At 38.9% G+C, this 22,505-nt stretch overlaps 1 protein-coding gene across 1 annotated transcript in view; it reads left to right on the top strand.

Annotated features, from left to right (window-relative positions):
• MYO3A (myosin IIIA) overlaps positions 1–22,505 on the top strand; it is a 161,527-nt gene that overhangs the window by 41,865 nt on the left and 97,157 nt on the right. Inside the window, exons 6-8 of the mRNA XM_044927476.2 lie at positions 777–922; positions 4,089–4,154; positions 7,607–7,762. Coding sequence (XP_044783411.2) covers positions 777–922; positions 4,089–4,154; positions 7,607–7,762 — 368 coding nt within the window. The remainder of the gene's footprint in view (positions 1–776; positions 923–4,088; positions 4,155–7,606; positions 7,763–22,505) is intronic.

Genomic DNA, 22,505 nt, shown 5'->3' with positions numbered 1-22,505 from the left:
GCAGGAGGAGAAGGGAGAGACAGAGGATGAGATGGTTAGATAGCATCACCAACTCAATGGACATGAGTTTGAGCAAACTTGGGGAGATAGTAAAGGATAGGAACCCTGGTGTGCTGTAGTCCATGGGGTCGCAAAGAGTCAGACACAACTGAGCGACTAAACAACAACAGGATTTACTGTCTAGTGTGCTCCCAGGTAACTACTAACATCTTATCAATTTTTATTTTTATCCAGTTATTTTTCTCTTGTTGATGGCATAAGCCTTTTTGTATTTCTCCACACTTGTCGCATTTTTGCCTTCAAGTTGTCAAAAAAGATGGAGGCCATAAACCTAGGCTTCCCGCAAGCTTATTTTTCTTTGTATCCTTCAATTTTTGTTAAAGATGTGTTCTTTATCTGTGCCAAGATGAATGACTCTATTTACTAATCAAATGTTTATCAGATGATTATCATTTCACAAGTTTAAGTTGTATGTTTGATCCCATTCCTTCCCATTAGGTACACTTTTTCATTCCCCTTTCTGTTTTGCATTTTCAAAAATACTTTTTTTTTTCATAGACTTCTTCCCTTATTGTTTTCAATCCTGCTAAGATATTCTACATTCTTAGAATAAAACTATCGCTACTAATTATAATTTAAGGTTTTACTTCCCCATGTTACTGCCTTGGCTGGGAGCTCTCAAAGCTCATCAGTTTGAACACTTACACATCATTCTAAGCATTTTCCTATGTGCTTATTGAAGCTGTAAGCTTCCTTTTTCTTTCATTTTCTACTAGGTGATTGCATGTGAACAGCAACTGGATACAACTTACGATGCCAGATGTGACACGTGGTCCCTGGGGATCACGGCCATTGAGCTGGGGGATGGAGACCCTCCACTAGCTGACCTGCATCCCATGAGAGCACTCTTCAAAATACCCAGGTCAGAGGGCTGTCACGTGGGTCCAGTACCTGCCAATTTTCTCTCTTCCTCCAGCCACTGAATCCTTGTCAAGCTCTTCATGGAAATATCCAGATATATTTCCACAGGTTGGGAGCAGAGTGGCCTGGAATATCATTCTGCTTCTTTCAAGACACTCTTTTTGTACCATTGTTTTATTTTTCCTGGTCTTAGTACAAGAGCTTTCTCTTGGTATTGTGTGTGTGTGTGTTTCTTTAGCAAGGATTGACCTTGGAAAACAGCACTTCCTATCACTCTTGATTCACTCCCAGATGCGTCAGTAAGGCTCCCTGGTCCACAGTCCATGTAACAGTAATATGCTCTGTTCCACTCTTATCAATCTAATAATTTTTTATTACTTGCTAAGACTTCCCTTTGTTTAGAGCTTTAAAATGATAGTATTAAGAAAGTCAGAAGTAGAATTTTTGATAAAGTAATAATGATTTTGAATATGTTAGTGTTTTGAATATGTTAATATAAAACATTAAGCTTAGAAAAATAATCTCTTTGGAGCCAGGAAGGCACTTTCCTGTGTAGACACCTCCCCTTTTATGTGCGTTGTCAGATTTTCCCTCTTGCTTACCACTAATTAAACACTGTATATGTTTTGGTTAGTTCCTAGATATTTCAGAAAACTGACATGAAAAGACTGCCTATTTTTATTATACATGTATTATCTTTTAAAGACTGTCTTTTCAAAATATTATTTATTTTTTATTTTTGGTTGCATTGGATCTTCATTGCTGTGCGTGGACTTTCTCTAGTTGCAAAAAACAGGGGCCAGTCTCTAGTTGTGGTGCTCAGGTTTCTCATTGTGGTGGCTTCTGTTATTGAGGAACATGGACTCTAGGGCACATGGGTTTCAGTAGCTGCAGCCCGAGGACTCAGTAGTTGTGGCGCATGCATTGGTTGCTCTGCAGCATGTGGAATCTTCCTGGACCAGGGATGAAACTCATGTCCCTTGCATTGGCAGGTGGATTCTTATCCACTGTATTACCAGGGAAATCCTAAAGACTTTCTTATGGATTTTGCCTGCTATCTTAATTTTAATGAAATGCACAGAGAGGGCCTATGGGAACATGGGTCCAGGGTGGAGAGATGAGGTATGCTAAAATCTGTTCCCCCACTCTCCATTAAATAAATTGTGGGATCCTAATGCCTGTAGAACATTGAATCATATGTAAAAGTCCTTGTTGGGGGTGGTTCCAGTCCAAAAGAAATAATGCCAATATGACCTATTCATTTCCAAATAGATCTATTTGGAATATTTGGCATGAAATTAAATTAGTGTAAAACATTCAAACTTGTTTTTAAGTTTACCTTGTAATTTTTTGTCCTGCCTGTATTTATTGAGTTATAATACCTTAAATATATATATATCATCCTTTCCATAACAATTTCAATGTATCTCTCAGGTCTTACTGTTTGTAAAATATATTGCTTACTAATAAGTGGGGCTTCCCAGGTAGCACTAGTAGTAAAGAACCTGCCTACCAATGCAGGAGATGTAAGAGATGCAGGTTCAATATCTGAGTCAGAAGATCTCTGGAGGAGGGCATGGCAACTGACTCCAGTATTCTTACTTGGAGAATCCCATAGACAGAGGAGCCTCACAGGCTACGGTCCATAGGGTCGCACAGAGTCAGACATTACTGAAGCGACTTAGCACACACAGAAAGTGTGGAAATGAGATTACAGAAAAAGAGCAGAAAACCTGCTCTGTATCAGGTCTAAGGCATTTCATTAAATTTGAGGAAAACCAACAGAATCTGTATATCCTAATTCCTGTTGTCATTCTGTATGTGAGATGAAGCACTGTTTTCCCTGAGCTATTTAAATTATGGTTTAAATGAACATAGTTAGCCCAGGGTTATTACTCTTAATGATGATGCCACATGAAAGAGGGATGCTACTGTTGATCTATATGGTACCTGTGAGCAAGGCACCTCTGGAAACTGCACCATCTCAGTTGTTTCTTATTCCTTGTGCCACCAGTATATCTTTAAAATAGAGTTCTAAGAATACTGACTGAAGAAATAATTAGGAAAAAAGGAGGATCTGTAAAGCTACCTAGTTCTGAATGTTCTAAAATCATCAAAATCTTGCTCTACTCAAAGCAAACCAGTAAATCTCTTAGAAGAGTTTTTCAGGAGAACAAGAAGCCAAGCAAAATTGTTGGAGAAAAGAATTACTTCTTTTAATGTGCAAATCAGCAATCTTCAAATAGTCCTAAGGATTGTAAAATGAGCTTTCAGTGTGATCTAGTGGATGAGTAGCTGCACTTTTCTTTAATGAGCCTGTACAGACTGTACATTAATTTCATTTTGAGCTATTTAAGGAGTAAAGCAGAGCTGAAGACAAAGTATTTCCATTCCACTAATGAAAACAAAGAGCTGTTGGAATTAACATAAAGCGGTACTTCAGGACATTCAACTATCACGGTTATCGTGGTTGATCAGTGTTGCTTGATTACAGTTAGAGATCAGCCTCATTTTCAGATGATGTTCCTTTGTGTTCATGAACATCACAAAAAAGAAAAGATTTGTTCAGCTTAAAATGAAAGGAATTAATAACAGAATCTTGCAGTGGCATTCAGAGCTTTATTGCCAATCATATTTTCCAGTTCCTTACTTTTGTAATCTTGTTTCTGGCCATCTACCCAAGTAACAACAGAACAAGTCATAAAGGCACTCTTCTATAAAGGCCTCTCTGCTAAGGTTTCTTGCATATTCTGAATAATCCTCCTTTCCAGTCACCTTTGTGTCTCCTGAATATCCATCAGAGATTTTTGTAGGACTCAAAGTAAAAAAATCTTTTCCCCAGGAGCCATTGTTTCTAATCAGCTAAGTATTTATGTTTTCCTCTAGGGCTCTCAGTTCAAAGCAAGAAGGTTCTTTCGAAGAAAAAAAGATCAGCTGGGAAAAAAATGGGTATATTATGTGCTTTCAGAGAAGCAAGAGACCTGTCATTCCATATAAAGAATGATTAATAACTAATTATCTGTCTTTGAATTGGAAAATGATGGTAATACTTGATTATACCTGGCAGGATTTGAGTGCAGTGATACATTAGTCTGTCCAGTCCTGCCTATTAATTTTGTCCTGCCTGGCCAATGTGTACTATCCAACCTTGTATCTTATTTTTCTAGGAATCCACCCCCAAAACTGAGGCAACCTGAGATATGGTCAGCAGAATTCAATGACTTCATCAGCAAGTGAGTAACAATAGAGTTTTTTCTTTTTATTATTATTATTTTTTTAATTTTGATGTGGGCCATTCCAGGTGGCACTAGTGGTAAAGAACCCAGCTGCCAATGCAGGAGACTTAAGAGATCCAGGTTCTATCCCAGAGTCAGGAAGATTCCCTGGAGGAGGGTATGGCAACCCACTCCAGTATTCTTGCCTGGAAATCCCATGGACAGAGAAGCCTAACAAGCTACAGTCCATAGGGTCACACAGAGTCAGACATCACTGAAGTGATTTAGCAGGCACACATTTTTAATGTCCTTATTGAACTTATTACAATATTGCTTCTGTTCTGTGTTGTGGTTTTTTTTTTTTTTTTTTTTTTTTTGGCCAGGAAGCATGTGGGATCTTAGCTTCTCGACCAGGGATCGAACCCACACCCCCTGCATTTGAAGACAAAGTTTAACCACTGGACCACCAGGAGAGCCCTTAGAGTCTTTTAGAGGAGTCAAAGAAATTACATCCTGCTATATGACTTTGAGATGGGCCTTTTATAATCATTCCTCCAAGCTTCTGACTCTCCTCTTTATCTATTAAATAACCCTAGAGGTTCCCATGATCTTCATCAAAACAAGCATTTGTAGTGTCTTCTGAATGTTCAGTGAACTTATTATTGTTTCGATAATGATCTCAGGGTCACGTTCATTCTGTCGATGACTGTGCTTCTGCAGACACTGCATCACCCGTGAGTGGTTTCTTCTGTCCACCTGCCTTTTGCAATCTTGCCCTTAGCATCTCCCACCTTCTTACCAATCGTATAGTCAGTCAGTTATTTAGCCCTTCAGTTATCTGCATCACTAATTCTCATCACAGCCAGGGAGTTTTCATTGCACTTGGTAAGTCAGATAATCATGCAGATAAAATCTTAGATATTTGAAATTCACTTTTAATTTGACAGATATTTAGTATAAATGCAGTGCCTCCAGACAACTGAGTAGAAGCTATGCATCAGCTATTTGTAAATCTGTCTGTGAAATTTTTTTCACAGTCTTTCTCATGACTTCACCTTGAAAAAATAAGGGAAGGGATGACTGAAGGTTTTGAATGGGAGAGAAGGGGTCATTAAGCTTGAATGTGTCAAACTTCACTCAGAAAATGTAAAAAGGGAAAAAAAGTAGAGGAACTAATCATCTTTGTCACATTGAAATTGCTGGTTTGCATACCAAGAATATCTGCTTGTTTCTATAAAGGTAAGAGGCTGATATAAGGGTTATGCAAACACAAGAAATAGTGGCAATGTTTTTTCTTTTAGTTTTTACTTAACTAATCATTGCTACATATGTACTACACACTGCATAATATTTAATGAACTGCAGCCGAATTCCTTTGACCTCATAGGAGAATCGTTTGTAACTTTGAAGTGTTCCCCACGACTTGTAGTCATGACTCATGTGGTCAGATCCTTCCATGTGGATCCGTTAATGCAGCTTGGTGATTTTGACATATTCCATACAGTTTCACCTCTGAGAAGCATTTCCTCTTTTCCTTCAGGCAGTTAGGTCTCTGCCCGGGAAGCTCTTCCTGTCCTTGGTTCCTCTTCCTCTAATACCATTTCTTCTTTTATTTCACTCCCTGTTTAGAGATCTTGCTCCCTAAATAGACAGTAAACAACTCCAGGGCACCGCATGTGCCTTACTTTTCATTCTAAGTCCAGTGGCTGGCACACAGCAGTTTAACTGTTAAGGTTTTAACTGAATAAAATAATCTCCAATGTGATTAATCTCAGTACGTAGATACAAGTGTTGAAGGTGGCAGAAATTGACACATTGTGCTAAACTAAATGAAAACTAAAAGCACATCTTATTTTGAGACATTGTCATCCTTATTCTTTAGCATCTTTTAGCATCCCTGGGTAGTATCTCTTTGTGGTTGTAAGCTAAATTGCTAGTGTCTGACTGTTTGCAACCCTGTGGGCTATAGCCCACTAGGCTCCTCTGTCCATGGCGATTCTCCAGGCAAGAATACTGGAGTGGGTTGCCGTGCCCTCCTACAGGGGGTCTTCCTGACCCAGGGATCGAACCCTTGTCTCAGGCATCTCCTATATTAGCAGGTGGGTTCTTTACCGCTAGCACCATCGTGGAAGCCAGTATTTGTTTAGTTAATTCCAGTAGAATAAATTGCCAAATTCTCAAACCAGAAGGATTAACAATACAGATAAGAAGTGGCATGGCTCAGGTCAGGCTTGGGTTCCTTTTTGTTTTTTTCTATCCTCAAATGACAGTGCCACCCTGACCAGTTTCCTCATAACCATAGATCCTCAAAAATCTCAGGACTGAAAGAGTGTGCAGAACATGAATTCTTCTTGAACATGGTGCACTGAGAAGCCAATCAGTAATCCCTTGATAAAAATAATCTTACTTCCCAATGCTGCCCATTCCATCTTCTGTCAAAAAGTTCGCTCTTATATGGACCAGAAATCTATTTCTCTTTTAATTCTACCCATCGATCCTAACTTTTTTGTTTCCTTGCCTTGAAGACTAGTCTTAACTCCTCTTTCCAATATCTGAAGGCAGCTGATTAAACATTCGATGTTTCTTCCAGGGTTCCTCCTGTGATGCTGTTTCAGGTGCTCTCACCTGGTTGATCCTATGTGATACACATTAGTACGTGTACTGTAGGACCTCAAAGCCCATCCACTGACATGGGATTTAAACATCCTCAGTGCATAAGCCAGAGAATGCAATGGCAAACCCACTCCAGTACTCTTGCCTGGAAAATCCCATGGACAGAGGAGCCTGGTAGGCTGCAGTCCATGGGGTTGCGAAGAGTTGGACACGACTAAATGACTTCACTTTCACTTTTCACTTTCATGCATTGGAGAAGGAAATGACAACCCACTCCAGTGTTCTTGCCTGGAGAATCCCAGGGACGGCGGGCCCTAGTGGGCTGCCGTCTATGGGGTCGCACAGAGTCGGACACAACTAAAGCGACTTAGCAGCTGCAGCAGCAGCAGTGCATAAGCCCTTGCACATGGGTTAGTAGTTTTATCACGTAGAAAGAAACAGATCAATTGAAAAACCTTTAAAAGCGTTAGTGAAGGGAGACTGAAAAGTTTGTTGTAATTTTAGATAAGCATTAAAACTGTAATGACTTCATTGTTGTTTATCTTTCGCTAAAAGAGACTTGGCAGTGGAGACTGAGTTCAATTAGCACTCTGCAGTAATACTTGCTAGGAGGCAAGGAAAGTAGAATTTAGTTGAAAGTTGGTTTCACTACAGCATAATCGCCCACAGATGTGTGCACTTTCACAGACATTAATTCCTCGGATTTCAGTTTTAACATTTTTTTGAGATATGTTTCTTGGGCTGAGCATCAATGAAGAACATCATTCCTTTGTGTTAGAGTAGTTTTTAGGACTGTGAATAATAAATTCAAAACTTTAACTTATCTAATAATTGCATGTTCCTTTCTGCCAGTGCAGGTGTTTGACTAAGGATTATGAAAAGCGTCCAACAGTGTCAGATCTTTTACAGCATACATTCATTACTCAAGTTGAAGGCAAAGATGCGATGTTACAAAAACAACTCACAGAATTCATTGGCATTTATCAGTGCACAGGAGGCACAGAAAAGGCCAGGTAATCAAATATTTTGACTCCAAAAGTCCAAAGATCATTTAAAGAGTCTGACTGCTTTATAATCCAATGGTTGTTAAGGTGAGGAAAGAACTTCCTGGTTTAATTATTTCAATTCACTGATTATGGTTTGGAGATAAGGTGGTATTTGCATGAAGAGTGAATGTCTCAAGTTGAGTTGCATCCTGATATTGGGAATATTACTGGCAGCATTTTTTAAACAACTTCTTCATAACATAGAATATAAGCTTCAATAGGTGATTAGTATTGGCTTATATTTTCTTGTATTTTTCTCCTCTTCTGTGAAGTAAGATACCTTATATTAGAGATTTAAAAATGAACATAACACTTGAAATTTTTTTTGACATTATTATTTTTGGTATCATTTTCTCTGGTTGAATTATATTCAAAAATCATTTTTAATGATCTATTATGTACAGTTTTCATAATTTTGACTATTTTTACAGCTTATAGATAGTATATATATGTATTTTATGGAGTTTAGAAGATACATAGAAGTATACAACATAAAATCAGTTATAAAATTTAAATCTATACCTTCTAGTATCTTATTATTGGAAATACATTTAAAAACAAAATTGAAATATATATGTCCTGGAGCTTGCCTTCTTTCACTGGCTAGTGAAAGAATATTCCTTTAAATATCCTTCTACCACAAATTCAACATTTTTAAATTTTATATTGGAGTATAGTTGATTAACAATGATGTTTTAGTTTCAAGTATACAGGAAGGGGGTTCAATTATACATATACATGTATCTGTTCTTTTTCAAGTTCTTTTCTCATTCAGGTTATTACACAATATTGAGGAGAGTTCCCTGTGCTATTCAGAAGATCCTTGTTATCTATTTTAAATATAACGATGTGTACATGTCAATCCCAAACTGCTATAATCACCCCACTTGTCCCAAAAGATGTGATTTTTAAACCACAGTACAAGGCAAATCTGAGACATATTTCAAAGGATTAACAAATGAAAGACGAATTTAAAAAATTGTCCAAACTTTTAGTGCTATAAGTGCCTGGTTCAGGCTGTCAATTATTTATTTAAGTGTGGGACTTTATGCAATGTACATGCACTAGAATGGGATTTTGATTTTACCAAAAGAAAAGAAAAGAAGGAAGCAGAAAAATCAATAGGAAATAATAACAGGGTTCTTTCACTGCAGTACAATACGTCGCCCAATTTTACTTTCTATTTTCTGGGCAAGATAATTTTCCTCTGAAGTCTCTGACAATGTCATGGTGAGAATTACTCACCCTTAATACACAGGGCTTCTAAAATGCTATCCTGACTGCTCTCATAATAACTCCTTTTCATTCCCATCTCCACATGTGTATTTCAAAGAAACTTGCTTCAAACTCAGCCAGTCCAACATGGAGCCTGTGCTGTCCCACCCCAAATTAGTTCTTTGTTCCCTTTATTTTTAGTGGCACCGCCACTCACCCCATAACCACCAGAAATCTCAGGATTATCTTGACGTATTTTTCTCTCCTACTTACATTAACAAGGCTAAATTTCTTACAGCCCCACTCAACCCATTATCAATTGTGATATAGTCCTTACCACCATAGAAATGATATGTTGAGACAGCATTTGTGTTGTCTCCATATTGACTGAGGCCAACTCAGTCTGGATGAGGTGCTCCACACAGGTCTGACAGCTGAAGCAGCTGTAGACTCTGTGCTCTGTGTTCTCTGTCTTGGTCAGACTGCCACCAGCTCATACCTTGATGAGACCTTTTCTCCTGGATTTCACACAGATAATTCCTTTGCCTCTTATTTTGACCAAAATAAGATCCTGAAAAGGGTCTTCCTTTTTAACTTAAAACCAGCATGTACCTAACCATTATATAGAGTAGGAGGCTTCAATCCCTAAAAGGAATAAAAATAATGTTCTGTGAGAGTTTGGAAGAAGCCAGCAGTACCGCCACTGGCAGTGACACCGGGGCTTATCCAGGAAGCAGTCTTTAATCGACACTCAAGAGAGAAGCCAGACCTAATCCTGTGAAAATAGAATTACTGCTAGATGAACATTATTGCTCTAAGGACCAGCTTGAGCAAAATCATGAAAGCAAGGAGAAATACATTTAATCAGAATTGTAAGGAGGAAAATTTAGAAATAGGATTGGAGAGACATGCAGAGACCAGACTACAGAGAGCACTGAAAGTCAGGTTGAGTGATCGGTTTGACCTGGGTCCCTGACAGCCCTGATAGGGCGGGCCCCGAGGCCCCTGTGTCCTGCTGGGCACCCTCCTGCCATTGGTTCTAAAAGGTGAACTACAGATACACCAAGACAGATTGGGGCAGTAATCTTGAATACCTTTTGCTTTTCCTCCATGTTTCTTCCTGACTTTAAACTACTGTTATTTTTCCAAAAGTGGGGAAGTTGGTCCTTATTAAGTTTAATTATCAAAGCATTTAGTGGCTATTGTTGGATATTTTGAAATGATGAACCTATTGACATAAACACTTATTTCTATATTTTTGTGGGATGTTTTAGTTGGTGTGTGTGAGAGAGTGTGCATGCATGCATGTGCATGCTTCTAAGTACATTTGATTTTGAAAAATTCAAATCTCATTTTGGCCAAAATAAGGGGTTGAACAAATTTTCCTTGGAAGATCTAGGAGAAAATGTCTCATCAAGGCATGAGCTGATGGCTGTGTCCATTCAAGATCAATAACCTGGAAAGAGATTGATAATGTCAGTAATGTAGTAAGCTGGGAATGTAGTAAGCGCCCATCTAGGACCAGGAAATTTAGAAAAGAAATGATCACTTCTTCCCCAACTGAGATATCTTCTTATGCCTTTCTTCACCACTTCCCCCTTCTGGAAAAGCTCCTAAGTAAGGCTGAATAGCTTTTAAACTTGGTCTCCAGGAACTTTATAAGGAATAGATGATTGAATCAGCACTCCCTGGAAGACCATTATGAGCATATTTGTTCCTAAGGAGTAATAAATAAATTCAAATAAACAGGAATAGGCAGTTGCTCACAAGCTTTTCTATTTTACAATGCAACATTCAAAAAACTAAGATCATGGCATCTGGTCCCATCACTTAATGGCAAATAGATGGGAAGACAATGGAAACAGTGACAGACTTTATTTTCTTGGGCTCCAAAATCACTGCAGATGGTGACTGCAGCCATAAAATTAAGAGATGCTTGCTCCTTGGAAGAAAAGCTATGACAAACCTAGACAGTATGTTTAAAAGCAGGGATATTACTTTGCTGATAAAGGTCCATCTAGTCAAAGCTATGGTTTTTCCAGTAGTCATGTATGGATGTGAGAGTTGGACCATAAAGAAAGCTCAGTGCTGAAGAATTGATGCTTTTGAACTGTGGTGTTGGAGAAGACTCTTGAGAGTCCCTTGGACTGCAAGGAGATCCAACCAGTCAATCCTAAATTTCCCTAAATTCAGGAAATCAGTCCTAAATATTCATTGGAAGGACTGATGCTGAAGCTGAAGCTCTAATATTTTGGCCACCTGATGCAAAGAACGGATTCATTGGAAAAGACCTTGATGCTGGGAAAGATTGAAGGTGGGGGCAGAAGGGGAGGACAGAGGATGAGATGGTTGGATGGCATCACCGACTCGATGGACATGAGTTTGAGCAAGCTCCAGGAGTTGGTGATGGACAGGGAAGCCTGGTGTGCTGCAGTCCATGATGTCACAAAGAGCTGGACACAACTGAGTGACTGAAGTGATCTTCTCCTTTCCTGAGTTCTTTCATTATTCTCTTAGGTAGATAAATTGCATCATCTCATGGTACTTTTCAGAAAGCCTCCAACCCTAGCTTCTTGCCTCTTGAACTTGAAGCCTAGTTTAGCTAGGTAAAATATACTTAGGTTAGTGTTTCTTTTCCTGGAAGTATTACATACATTGTTCCACCATCTCTTAGGCAGTGTGTATTGCTGTTGAAAGAACCAAGGCAATGACATTTCTCCCTTTGCTCCTGATTGGCTGCTTCTGCAGAGTGCCCATAAGGTTTTCATAATTTTGCCCACCTGTGTCTTCTTGTCAGTCTTTCCATATCAATTTTGCCTATACCCTGTGGTGTGTGGGAGCCCACACTTCTGGCTTATGAGAGCCAATTGGGTCTTTGTTCTCTTCTTGGGTTTTGTGTGCTCAGACCACATGCTTATCACATCTGTGACCTCAGTCATGTATATTCTGCATCTTGTTGCTTTTCTTTCCTGATTTTCCTCCATTTCTTTTCTGAATCAAGCTGACTCAGTTTTTCTTTTGCCTACCTATCTCTTCATTAAAGTTTTGTGCCCCCTCTTAAAGATTTTTCTCTTTTAATGAGACATCATCTAAGAAATGTCTTAGGATGGAGAACTTTTTGTCTGAACTTTTCCTATGATTCTTTCATATGGCATATACTCTTCTTCTGTCTTTTGCTTATCACTCTTCCTCCTCCTTTTTTAAAAATTATAAATATGTGGTGATGAATCTCATCTCAAGTGGGACTGGGAACAGCTGGGTTCTAGCCAAAAAAAAAAGTGGGCACAACGGACGGGTGAGTTGGCAAGTCTTTAGTTTGAATTACGTTGTTTCTCTTGAACATCCTCTCACCACATCTGTATTTTCTCTCTCTTGACACATCTTCCTTCAATTTTGAACCTTGAAGAGGTCAGAGTACAGGACCATTAGTTGGAACGAGCCCAAGTAGCACCATTGTATTCTTTATGGCCCACGACACAGACCCATCATGACCATTTTTTTATATCATCACATAGCAACTGCTTTTTTTCCCTTTGTCTTGCCTCCCCCTGGCCACTGGCCACCCCTCTATTGGACAAATATATAATCATTGTTCCCTGGTCTTCTGCAGCTCCTCGCCCTCTTGCTCTTTGGCATGTTGATCTGGTCTTATCAAGACTTTCACATTTCTGGCATGGCCCAACCATGCTCTGGGAACTGATAGCTCCAAGCAAGGCTCATTCGGTAGACCTATCAGGATGTGTGCTTTTTTTTTTTTTTTTTAAAGTCTCTATAGATATTGTTTGAGCGCTAAAGAATTACATGTCGGTTCTCAGCTTCTTTCATTTCAACACAGAGTTCACAGGATTTGGTAGTTGTGCTTTATAGACTGTGGTTTGGGACTGTGGCCATTTCTGTTTCTCATAAAGGAGACTTCTCTCTACTTGCCATTCTTTTTGTTATTTAGCAAGTCTTAAGGGAAGGGAATGAGCTTCCCTGGTGGCTTGGTGGTAAAAAATCCATCTGCAGTGCAGGAGGTGCAGGAAATGTGGTTTTGATTCCTGGGTCAGGAAGATCCCCTGGAGGGGGAAATGGCAACCCACTCCAGTATTCTTGCTGGGAAAATCCTGTGGATAGAAGAGCCTGGTGGGCTACAGTCCATAGGGTGGCAGAGTCGGACATGACTGAGTGACTGAGCATGCAAGGAAAGAGGTTGATTGCTGTATGATCTTAACTTGAACTAACTGTCTCTTCTTAGTAAAGTAGGATGGGGCATAATGGATTAGATACGGTCACAATTTTTTGGACAATTCTTGCATTAAGAGTGGGATTCTGTGTTGTTTACCCTTGAACCTGGCATTTTCTGTGACTTTCTTGGTTAATATAATAAAGATAGAAGAAGTAGTCCTATGATATTTTTGAGCCTAGCCTTGCTGAAAGCACTGAGCAATGCCCAGCCTGGCTAGAAAGGACTTCATGTGCTGAGGGATCAGCAGGGGTTATCAAAGTGACTAGCAGAGTATCAACTATTGACACCCAGCTGAGCAAGAGCTGAGTCACAGGTGTGTCTGGCTGAAGCCAACTTGTCCGTGAGCAATGTTGAGACATACTTATGGGGACTCTCTAAGGCCACAAGAGTCCTACACTGGCATGTGCAGTCAAAGAGCAAGAAAAATTTGATTACTAGTATTATGACCCTTTTTTACACTTTTTCACTTTCACTTTCATTATGACATTTTGCTGTACCTGTAAGAGCTTCTCTGGTGGCTCAGATGATAAAGAATATGCCTGCAATACAGGAGACCTGAGTTTGATCCCTGGGTCAGGAAGATCCCCTGGAGAAGGGAATAGCTACCCACTGCAGTATTCTTGCTTGGAGAATTTCATGGACAGAGGAGCCTGGCAGGCTGTAACCCATGGGGTTGCAAAGAGCTGGACATGACTGAGCTGTACCCATAAGTGGTGTGGGACAGCCCACACTGTGCCACTCCAGGAGACACTGTTCATTTCATATTTCACCTGAATGCTCTCATGCCCAAGCACAGAGACATGCCATGAATGGTGCCCCCCGGAGTGGCACCATATAGATTGTGGATGAGGAGCCTGAGAAGATTCTGAATACACTTGTTTTACAACACAAAATAGAATCCCATCTGTCATGCTAGCTATGTATATGCAACGTTAGCACAAATAAAGAATTGGATAGAGTAAAAAGCTGACCCTGGTTCATTGTTTATTATTTTGGTCCTGATTTAGTTTGAAAAATTTTGTCCTCCTGAGGACTTTAACATAAAAGTGCTTTCAGCAAATCTGTTTGAGGATGGAAACCTGTGATGTTTCTCTGAAGTTCATGTGGGCAAATTTATTGGGCATTTCCTTAATCTTTCTAACATCATTCAATGAAAGATTGTTTTACATTAGTATTTAGTATTGCAATATGCTGGTTCATTAGAGGGAAACCTAAATTTTATTAGCTGTTAGGGCCACTTTACAAATTCTGAAAGCTTATATCAGATTCCCAAATTCCTATAATGTTCATGTTTCCCCTCATGTTCTAGAAGTCATTAATTATTTTAATTATGGCATTATCCATTTTTAGCTGTTTGAATTTGACTCAAATTCTTACTTGTTCTTAAAATATTTGTACATTTATTTCCTATAGTTTTATAATTATTTTATCTAAAGAGGCTCCTGAAAGTGATCGTATTTAATTTCATGACATAAAAATGCTATGAATACAACAAATGTATGCACTTAATTAGAGCAAAATATAACACAATTTTTAAAAAGAATAAAATTTCCCCCCAAATTCTGAATGTGTATCTTTTGGCCTTTCCCTCAAAGGCATTAGTCTTTTTTTAAAAAATTTAATCTAGAGAGGGGGGAAAAAAAAAACCCTAAGGGATTATCAAGAGGCTTGACCTACTTATGAAGGTTGCAAGAAATACTGCAGTATCGCCTCCCTGTGTCTTTTCTTTCAAATTAGCAATAGCCTAGGATTTGACTGCATCCATTTTGGGGATTATTGCTATAAAGAAAAGACACATTTGCATAGGATTATTTCCTATTGAATTCTGCAGTGCCTCATAGGAGGCAGGACACTGAATATAGACACTTCTAATGTTTTTGTAGCAAAGAGAGGTGAAAGAATCGAGTGGAGGGCAGGGCAACCATTTTCCCCGAGTGCCTTCACATTTCTAGTCCTCTAAATATATACAGCTTCCCTTGTGGCTCAGCTGGTAAAGAATCTTCCTGTAATGTGGGAGACCTGGGTTCGATCCCTGAGTTGGGAAGATCCCCTGGAGAACAGAAGGGCTACCCACTCCAGTATTCTGGCCTGGAGAATTCCATGGACTGTATAGTCCATGGGGTCACAAAGAGTCGGACATGACTGAGCGACTTGCACTGCACTGCAAATTTATTTTTACTTTCATATTAGAGGCCTTAGTAATAAGTGTTTTGAGAGTAACTCCCTGGAAAATTTGTACTTTAAAGTAGTGAAATCTGTTAACCATCTTTTTGCTGGGAAAGAGGAGAGAAATATTTTTTTTTAAAGATAGTAGTTAAGGTTTAGAGCAGAAGATTTCAGCCTTTAAGTAGAATTCAGAATGACATGCCTCTCCTCCCTTCCTGCCAGGCACGTAAAGCTTTATCTCTGGCTGCTCAGCTGTCCTAATCTTGTTTGCTTCCCCGTTTAGTTTTGTAATCTCTGCCAAAAAAAAAAGTGCTGTATTTAACAGAATTTTTAGTTTTGGAAGATTATGATTCACTTTGAAGTTAGATTTTTATACATTTATATAAATACAGCTGGGTTTTTTTTTTTAAGTGAAAGATCTGACATCACAATCCCCAGTGTTTTGTCAAAAAGAAGGAAAGGAAGGAAGATAAATAGCTAACTATGGCGATTCCAGTCTTGGGAATAGAAATTGCAATAGAATACTATGACTTCATGGTTGTTTCTTCTATAGATTTGACTGTCCTACAAGATCCCCTCAAAAACAGTATATGTCTATTAACTATATAAGCATATATTTTATATATACTTATAAAATACAAATATATAAAATTTAAATACATTACCTAGATAGCCCAGCCTAAAATGTGGGTGTTGTTCCCTGTCCATGGATGAAAATGCAGATCTCCTGTATTTAGTAAAATCCTGTAGAGGGTGGTCATCATTTCTGTTTGTGACAAGTTAAATTTGATATGCCAATTAAACATGAAAGTAGAGTTATCCAGTAGGGAGTGAATATAGGAGTCTGGGCTTTAGGGGAGAAGCCCATGTTGGAGATAGTCATTGTCATTTGCTTATAAAGGTATTTAGTGCTGTGACACAAATGAGGTCACTGAATGTGAGGATTTAGGAATTTAGCAGGGGGAGAGGAGCCAGAAAAGGTAATTGAGGGATTGTGGCCCTTTAGGGAAGAGCAGGGGAACGTGGTTGGTTGAGAACCACATAAACCCAGTGTTTTGAGGAGGGAACAGTTCTGCCAAAGAGTGCTGAAAATTTTAAAAACTGGAGCAATAATGAGTTTGGACACAAAAGTTCTTCAGTGACCTCAACCAGATCCTCTCAGCAGCATTGGGTGGAGGGCAGCCCCAGTTAAGAGAATTCTCATTAAGGAGAGGAATGAGGTGAGGAAGAGACACTGAATATGAACTACTCTTTAAGAAGCTCAGCTGTGAAAGGGGAGAGACAGGGCAGTAGCTGGAAGGCACTGAGGATCAAAGGAGAGGTTTTTTTTTTTTTAAAGATAAGAGATACTAGAGCACTTTGTACACTGATAGAGGGAAAGGTTGATGCCACCGAAGAGACGAGAGCATCACAGCAGTGATCCTGGAGCAAGCAGGTGTACCAGCGACACAGCTGGCCTTTGCCCAGAGCAGGGACATGCATCTTTGGCACCAGAGAGCAGGCTGTGAGGGTAAGAGGACACCAAGATGAGATCCTGTCGAGTTGTTTAAGAATTATGAGCGTGTGAAAAAGAATGAAAGGCAATATCAAAATGTCACCAGTGGTTATCTCTTGGGGATACAGTTACAGGTGATTTATTTTCTTATACCTTTTTTGGTATTTTTCAGTTTTTTTAAAAAGCTAAGAATATTTTATATACTTGTAAAAATGAATGTGATAAAGATAATTGTACACTCTCCCTGACCCTTCATGCTATCATTCCTTAGAAAGTCAGACTGCATGCAACTCATCAGCTGTGTTTGTTCTTGTTTTTTTCAAGTATTTATTTATTAATATTTATTTGGCTGTGCTGGGTCTTAGTTGCTGCACTTAAGCTCTTGGTTGCAGCATGTAGAACCTAGTTCCCCAACAAGGGATTGAACCCAGGTCTCCTGCATTGGGGGCATGGAGTCTTAGCCTCTAGACCACCAGGGAAGTCCCTGTGTTTGTTGGAACCAGATCACTTTGCTGTACTGATATTTTTCCTACAGCTACTTAACTCTACACATTGAAGGAATTGTGCTACCCCATCTTTACAACAAGATCCTACTTACAGAAACCATCTCTGCTCTTGGTTGTCTGTAAGCTAAGCATGAGGAGAAGAAAGCTGTCAGGAACTCTTGGCAGATGGGGGAATCACCAAACATTCTTGGCAAACACAGATGTCAGTTTCATGTCAACATCTAAAACCAGGTCACTCTAAAATAATGGCAGAGGAGTCACATTCACAGCAGAAACAGACATTATTTCTCAGTGGGAACATTTTTCTTCAGCCTGCAGATAATTATGTACAAAAGAGGAAGGGCTATGTGAATGAACAGGGCCATTGAAAGTGTCTTAGAGCTGGGTACTGATGACATCTGTCATTCCAGTCATCGCCAAGGCTGATCTGCTCTTCTGGCTCGTCCAGCTGGGGTGTACTTCTTTCTCAGCATCATTTCAAAACTGCACAATTGGCCAAAAGGATCAAACTGAAGATTGATAAAAACTAGTCTTCCAGGGCACATTGGTGAGAGCCTGTATGCCCATGGGTGTTACCAGTTGTGACTTTGTTAGTGGAGTTTAAGGATGTCTAAGGACACTAAAACAAAAGCGTTGATTAGATTTCTGTTTAACAAAGGATTTCTGTACTATCCCAGTGGCTCCTGAATCACCTTAGAAGATAGAGCTTGATATTTACAAGAGAATATTTAACCAAAGTAAAAGCAAATAAAGCTGTGGCATTACAATAGTACAACTGAATAGTAAGGATAAAAATTTAACATGCAGCAGCAAGAGTTGTTTCTTTTTTTCAGTGTGTAGAACTGAAATACAAGTGAAGCTATACTAACCACCCCTGAGGGTATTTCTGACCTTTTGACAACATAGAAAGGAAATATTTGTAGTTTGAAGCTATGTCTCCCCAGTCATACAGAGTAAATGAGAAATATAATCTGGTTAACAAGCTGTACTTTTCACAAGAAGACAAAAATCTTATTGGAAGAATGCTCTTTTCACAAGAGGACAAAAATCTTATTGGAAGGATGCTGACTTTGCCTTCTCCAAGTCTTACAGAAATTAAATCTTTAATAATGTAACAAGAATGCAAATTAATTCTATAAAATGAAGGCAAAAGCAAAATGTAAAAAGTGTAGAAGTATCTTGAAAGATAGGGTAATGATGAAGATTGGACAGTTTCCTTTGACAAATAATTATCATTCATTTATTCATCCTGCACATATATTGAGTACTTACTATGTTCCAGCTACTATTTTAGGTGTTTAAAATGTGTTTTCCATATGAGTACAGACTTTTATCTGTCTTCATAGCTTTATCCCAGCTCTGAACCGTGCCTGAAACATAATAGATGCTCCAGAAATTTAAATATTTTGTTGAATGAATGCAGTAGTAGATGTTGAAATGTACAGTTTAAGGCTGTACCATATTTTGTGTGTATGTATGTGTGTTTGGGGTGGGGGAAAGTCTGACAAATCAGAGCAGGCATGGAGATCTTATATTGATCCCTTGCTGACCTCCCTTTTCACAATTCTTAAAATTAAAGGGGGGATTTCTCAGGTGGTCCAGTGGTTAAAACTAGGTGCTTCCCACACAGGGGATGCGAGTTTGATGCCTGGTGGGGGAGCTAGGATCCCACATGCAGCGAGGTATGGCCAAAAAATAAAAATAAAAAAAAAATAAAAATAAGAATAATAAAACAATTTTTAAAGAAATACTAAAAAAATGAAAGAGAATTGGACTGAATATAATTTAGTGTCTTTTCTCAGTTTTATACCTTATGATGTGGTCCATTGTGTAACTTTTAAAATATTAAGATAATATTGTTGATTCAACTAATCATGCCACTTGAGAGAGTATAAGTGTGAGTCCTTCACTTGCGCTACTTTGTTGTCACAGCTATAAACTGCCTTTTTTTTGGGCCCCACTGTCTCTATTATGTTTAAGACCCAACCCGGTGACTGACAGCGGTGCTGACCGTGCTCTCTGGAGCAGTCCACAGTGGTGGCTGTGTCCAGCGGTCACTGGTGGTGCAGATATACAGACATGGGAGAAATATAAATAGGCAGTCCCAGTGGCCAGGAGGCTTCTGTAGTTAAGCTGACCTCAGCGCGAGCAGTGCCGAACCTCCAAGCAGTGGGAGATGGGGTTGGGGTGGTGGTGGGTGGAGTATGCTGGAGTATGCAGACACCGACGTGTGCCTTTCCACCACCTTCCTCCAGCACCTGTTACTGTTAGAGTCTGAGCACTGCAGTGACCCAGGGAGAGAAACAAAGGAAGAGTTGTTTGCTGATATAATGCCTAATTCCTGTGAGATACTACCATCAGGATAGATGTAGGATTTAATCGTTAATGCGATGGAGTCCTTTAGAAGCAATGATGTTCATGAATCCTTCATCAGCAAGGACTGGGGCCACATTTTCTCACTCTCTACTCAGTTCATGCTGATTTTAGTATTGTGTTTTTACCATTCATGTTTGGAGAGGGTAGAGGGTCACCTCTGGGACAAAAAGAGTGAAAACAACTGGATGCTTGGGGCTAGTGCACTGGGATGACCCAGAGGGATGGTATGGGGAGGGAGGAGGGAGGAGGGTTCAGGGTGGGGAACACATGTATACCTGTGGCAGATTCATTTTGATATTAGGCAAAACTAATACAATTATATGAAGTTTAAAAATAAAATTAAAAAAAAAGTGGAAATAGAAATTAAATATAACCTAAATTAAAAGTTATAATTCAATATAACTTAGAAGTAAATATTAAATATAAAATAAAGGAAATATAATATTAAGCATAAAGACAGTGATGGGTCAGAATATGACCACAAATGGAAAAATAAAATAATTAAAATTTATTAACCAAAGCAGGCACTGTATGAATCATGTTACATTTATTCTGTCATTTAATCTTTTAATATCCCTGTGAAATAAGTCATTATTATTTCCATTTTATTTCTGAAAAAGCAGAATAAGTTCCTTGCCCAGTGCCACATGGCCAGTAAGTGGTAGGCCCACAGTTGGAATAATAATAGCAATTATATATAAAGCATTTCCATATGCCCATTCTAAACGAAAGTTTCATAAGACATAATCCATTTTGTTTATCCTCACAGTCTTTTGTAATTTGATCTGAGCATTCGGATTCTAGAGCCCAGCCTCTTGACTGTAACATTGGTATCATTAGTACTACGATGTAAACAAAGGAAAGGATTTATATAACTTCACAAATAACTTTTGATTATATAACCACCTCAGAATTCAGTTAAGTGTTAACAGTTTATCAGTCAGTCTCTGTTCCTCCCTGGCTTTCTGGCTGTTATTGCTACCTGGTTGGCCATGCCTCATGTACCGTGGCTCCTCTACTCTTCAACTGGAAAAAATATAAATAAAGGAGTTATGCTCTAGAATAGGGCCAAACCATCTTTCAGCTCCCCCAATGAAGTCCTTACAAATGGTAAAAACCTAGATTTTCAAAGTCATGAAAATGGCTTTGTATTTTCTCCTCAGAATGAAACAGTCAGCCATATGCTCCATAGTATGCCTATCAATTCACCAACTTCATTTGATAGAGAATTCCAGGCCTGGAAGGCAACAAAGATATGATTCAGCTATTTTTGTTTTTAAAATTTTAAAAACTTTCTGTTGTGGACCATTTCTTAAAAGTCTTTATTGAATCTGTTACAGTATTGCTTCCGTTTTATGTTTTGGTTTTTGGCCACAAGGTGTGTGGGATCTTAGCTTCCCATGTGTGCATGCTGTCACTTCAGTTGTGTCCAATTGCTTGTGAACCTATGGACTGTAGCCTGCCAGGCTCCTCTGCCCATGGGATTCATCAGGCAAGAATACTGGAGTGGGTTGCCATGCCCTCCTCCAGGGGATCTTCCCAACCCAGGAATCAAACCCGTGTCTCCTGCATTGCATGGCTCTTTACCTACTGAGCCACCTGGGAAGTCCCTTACTCCCCAACCAGTTTTCAAACCCATAGCCCCTGAATTGAAAGGCAAAGTCTTAACCACTGGGCCACCTGGGAAGTCCCTATTCAGTTATTTAAATATTACTGGACTAGGTAAGGTTATTAGCTTCCAACATTTTTTGGTGATAATATCTTTTTAGAAAGTGATGATAATAATAAATTTATCTTCCCAAATTAAAGTAAATAAGCCTAAAATTTGTGTGTTCAGTACAAGATCGCTCTTCTAATATCTCATGGTGTGTCATATTCAGTGTTTGTTCTTTGAGTTTTAAGAGTTCTTGATATATTAGATTTATTAATTCTTTGTCCATTCTACATATTGTAAATCTTTCCCCCAGTTTTTAAATTTGTGTTTTTATTATACTCGTTAAAATTATCTTGTCAAATCTCTTCCATTTTTAATTCTATTTTTTTGTCTTTTCATACTTACAAATTCCATTCTTACTGCATTATTACACAACTGTTCTTTTGCATCTTCTCCTAGAACTTTTATGATGACATTTTAAAATCTAAGTTTAAATCCATCTGGAATTAATTTTTTCTTAAAGTAAATACATGATTCCAAAAATTTTAACCAGCTGTTCCAGTATAATTTCTTGAATTTTTTTCTTTCTCTACTAATTTGAAATGCCACGTTTATCATATAATAAGTTCTTAGAATAGATGATCCTACATTACATTCACTACTAGAATTTTGACTTTTCTTAGCTTTTTTTTAACCTAGTGATAATGTATATTTCTGAAGTATAGTTAACTAATTTTTTTTCTTTACGAAAACATGCTACTCCACCCTATTGTTTCCATACTCTGCCCTTTGATTAAAATATTCCATTGGCTTCCCATGGTGCCTGGAGTCCTGCCTCACCCTGGACCACTGTCTCTCCCTCTGTTTCAGCTGCAGGGCCTGTCCCTGAGTCCAGGTCTCAGGCATGCCTTTCCCCCCTTTCCCCATCAGATATCAGCCCAGCCAGCCTCCCCACTCTCAGGTAAAAGTTTCCATTAAAACTGAATCACCATATCAAATTCTGTGAATATTGTGTGCATTGGGGCAAGAGGTGAGAAATGTGGTAAGTCAGATAAGTTTTGGTGCCTAAG

The sequence above is a fragment of the Bubalus bubalis genome, chromosome 14, assembly GCF_019923935.1.
Source record: "Bubalus bubalis isolate 160015118507 breed Murrah chromosome 14, NDDB_SH_1, whole genome shotgun sequence".
Taxonomy (NCBI): domain Eukaryota; kingdom Metazoa; phylum Chordata; class Mammalia; order Artiodactyla; family Bovidae; genus Bubalus; species Bubalus bubalis.
This window is presented reverse-complemented; position numbering and strand designations above follow the sequence as displayed.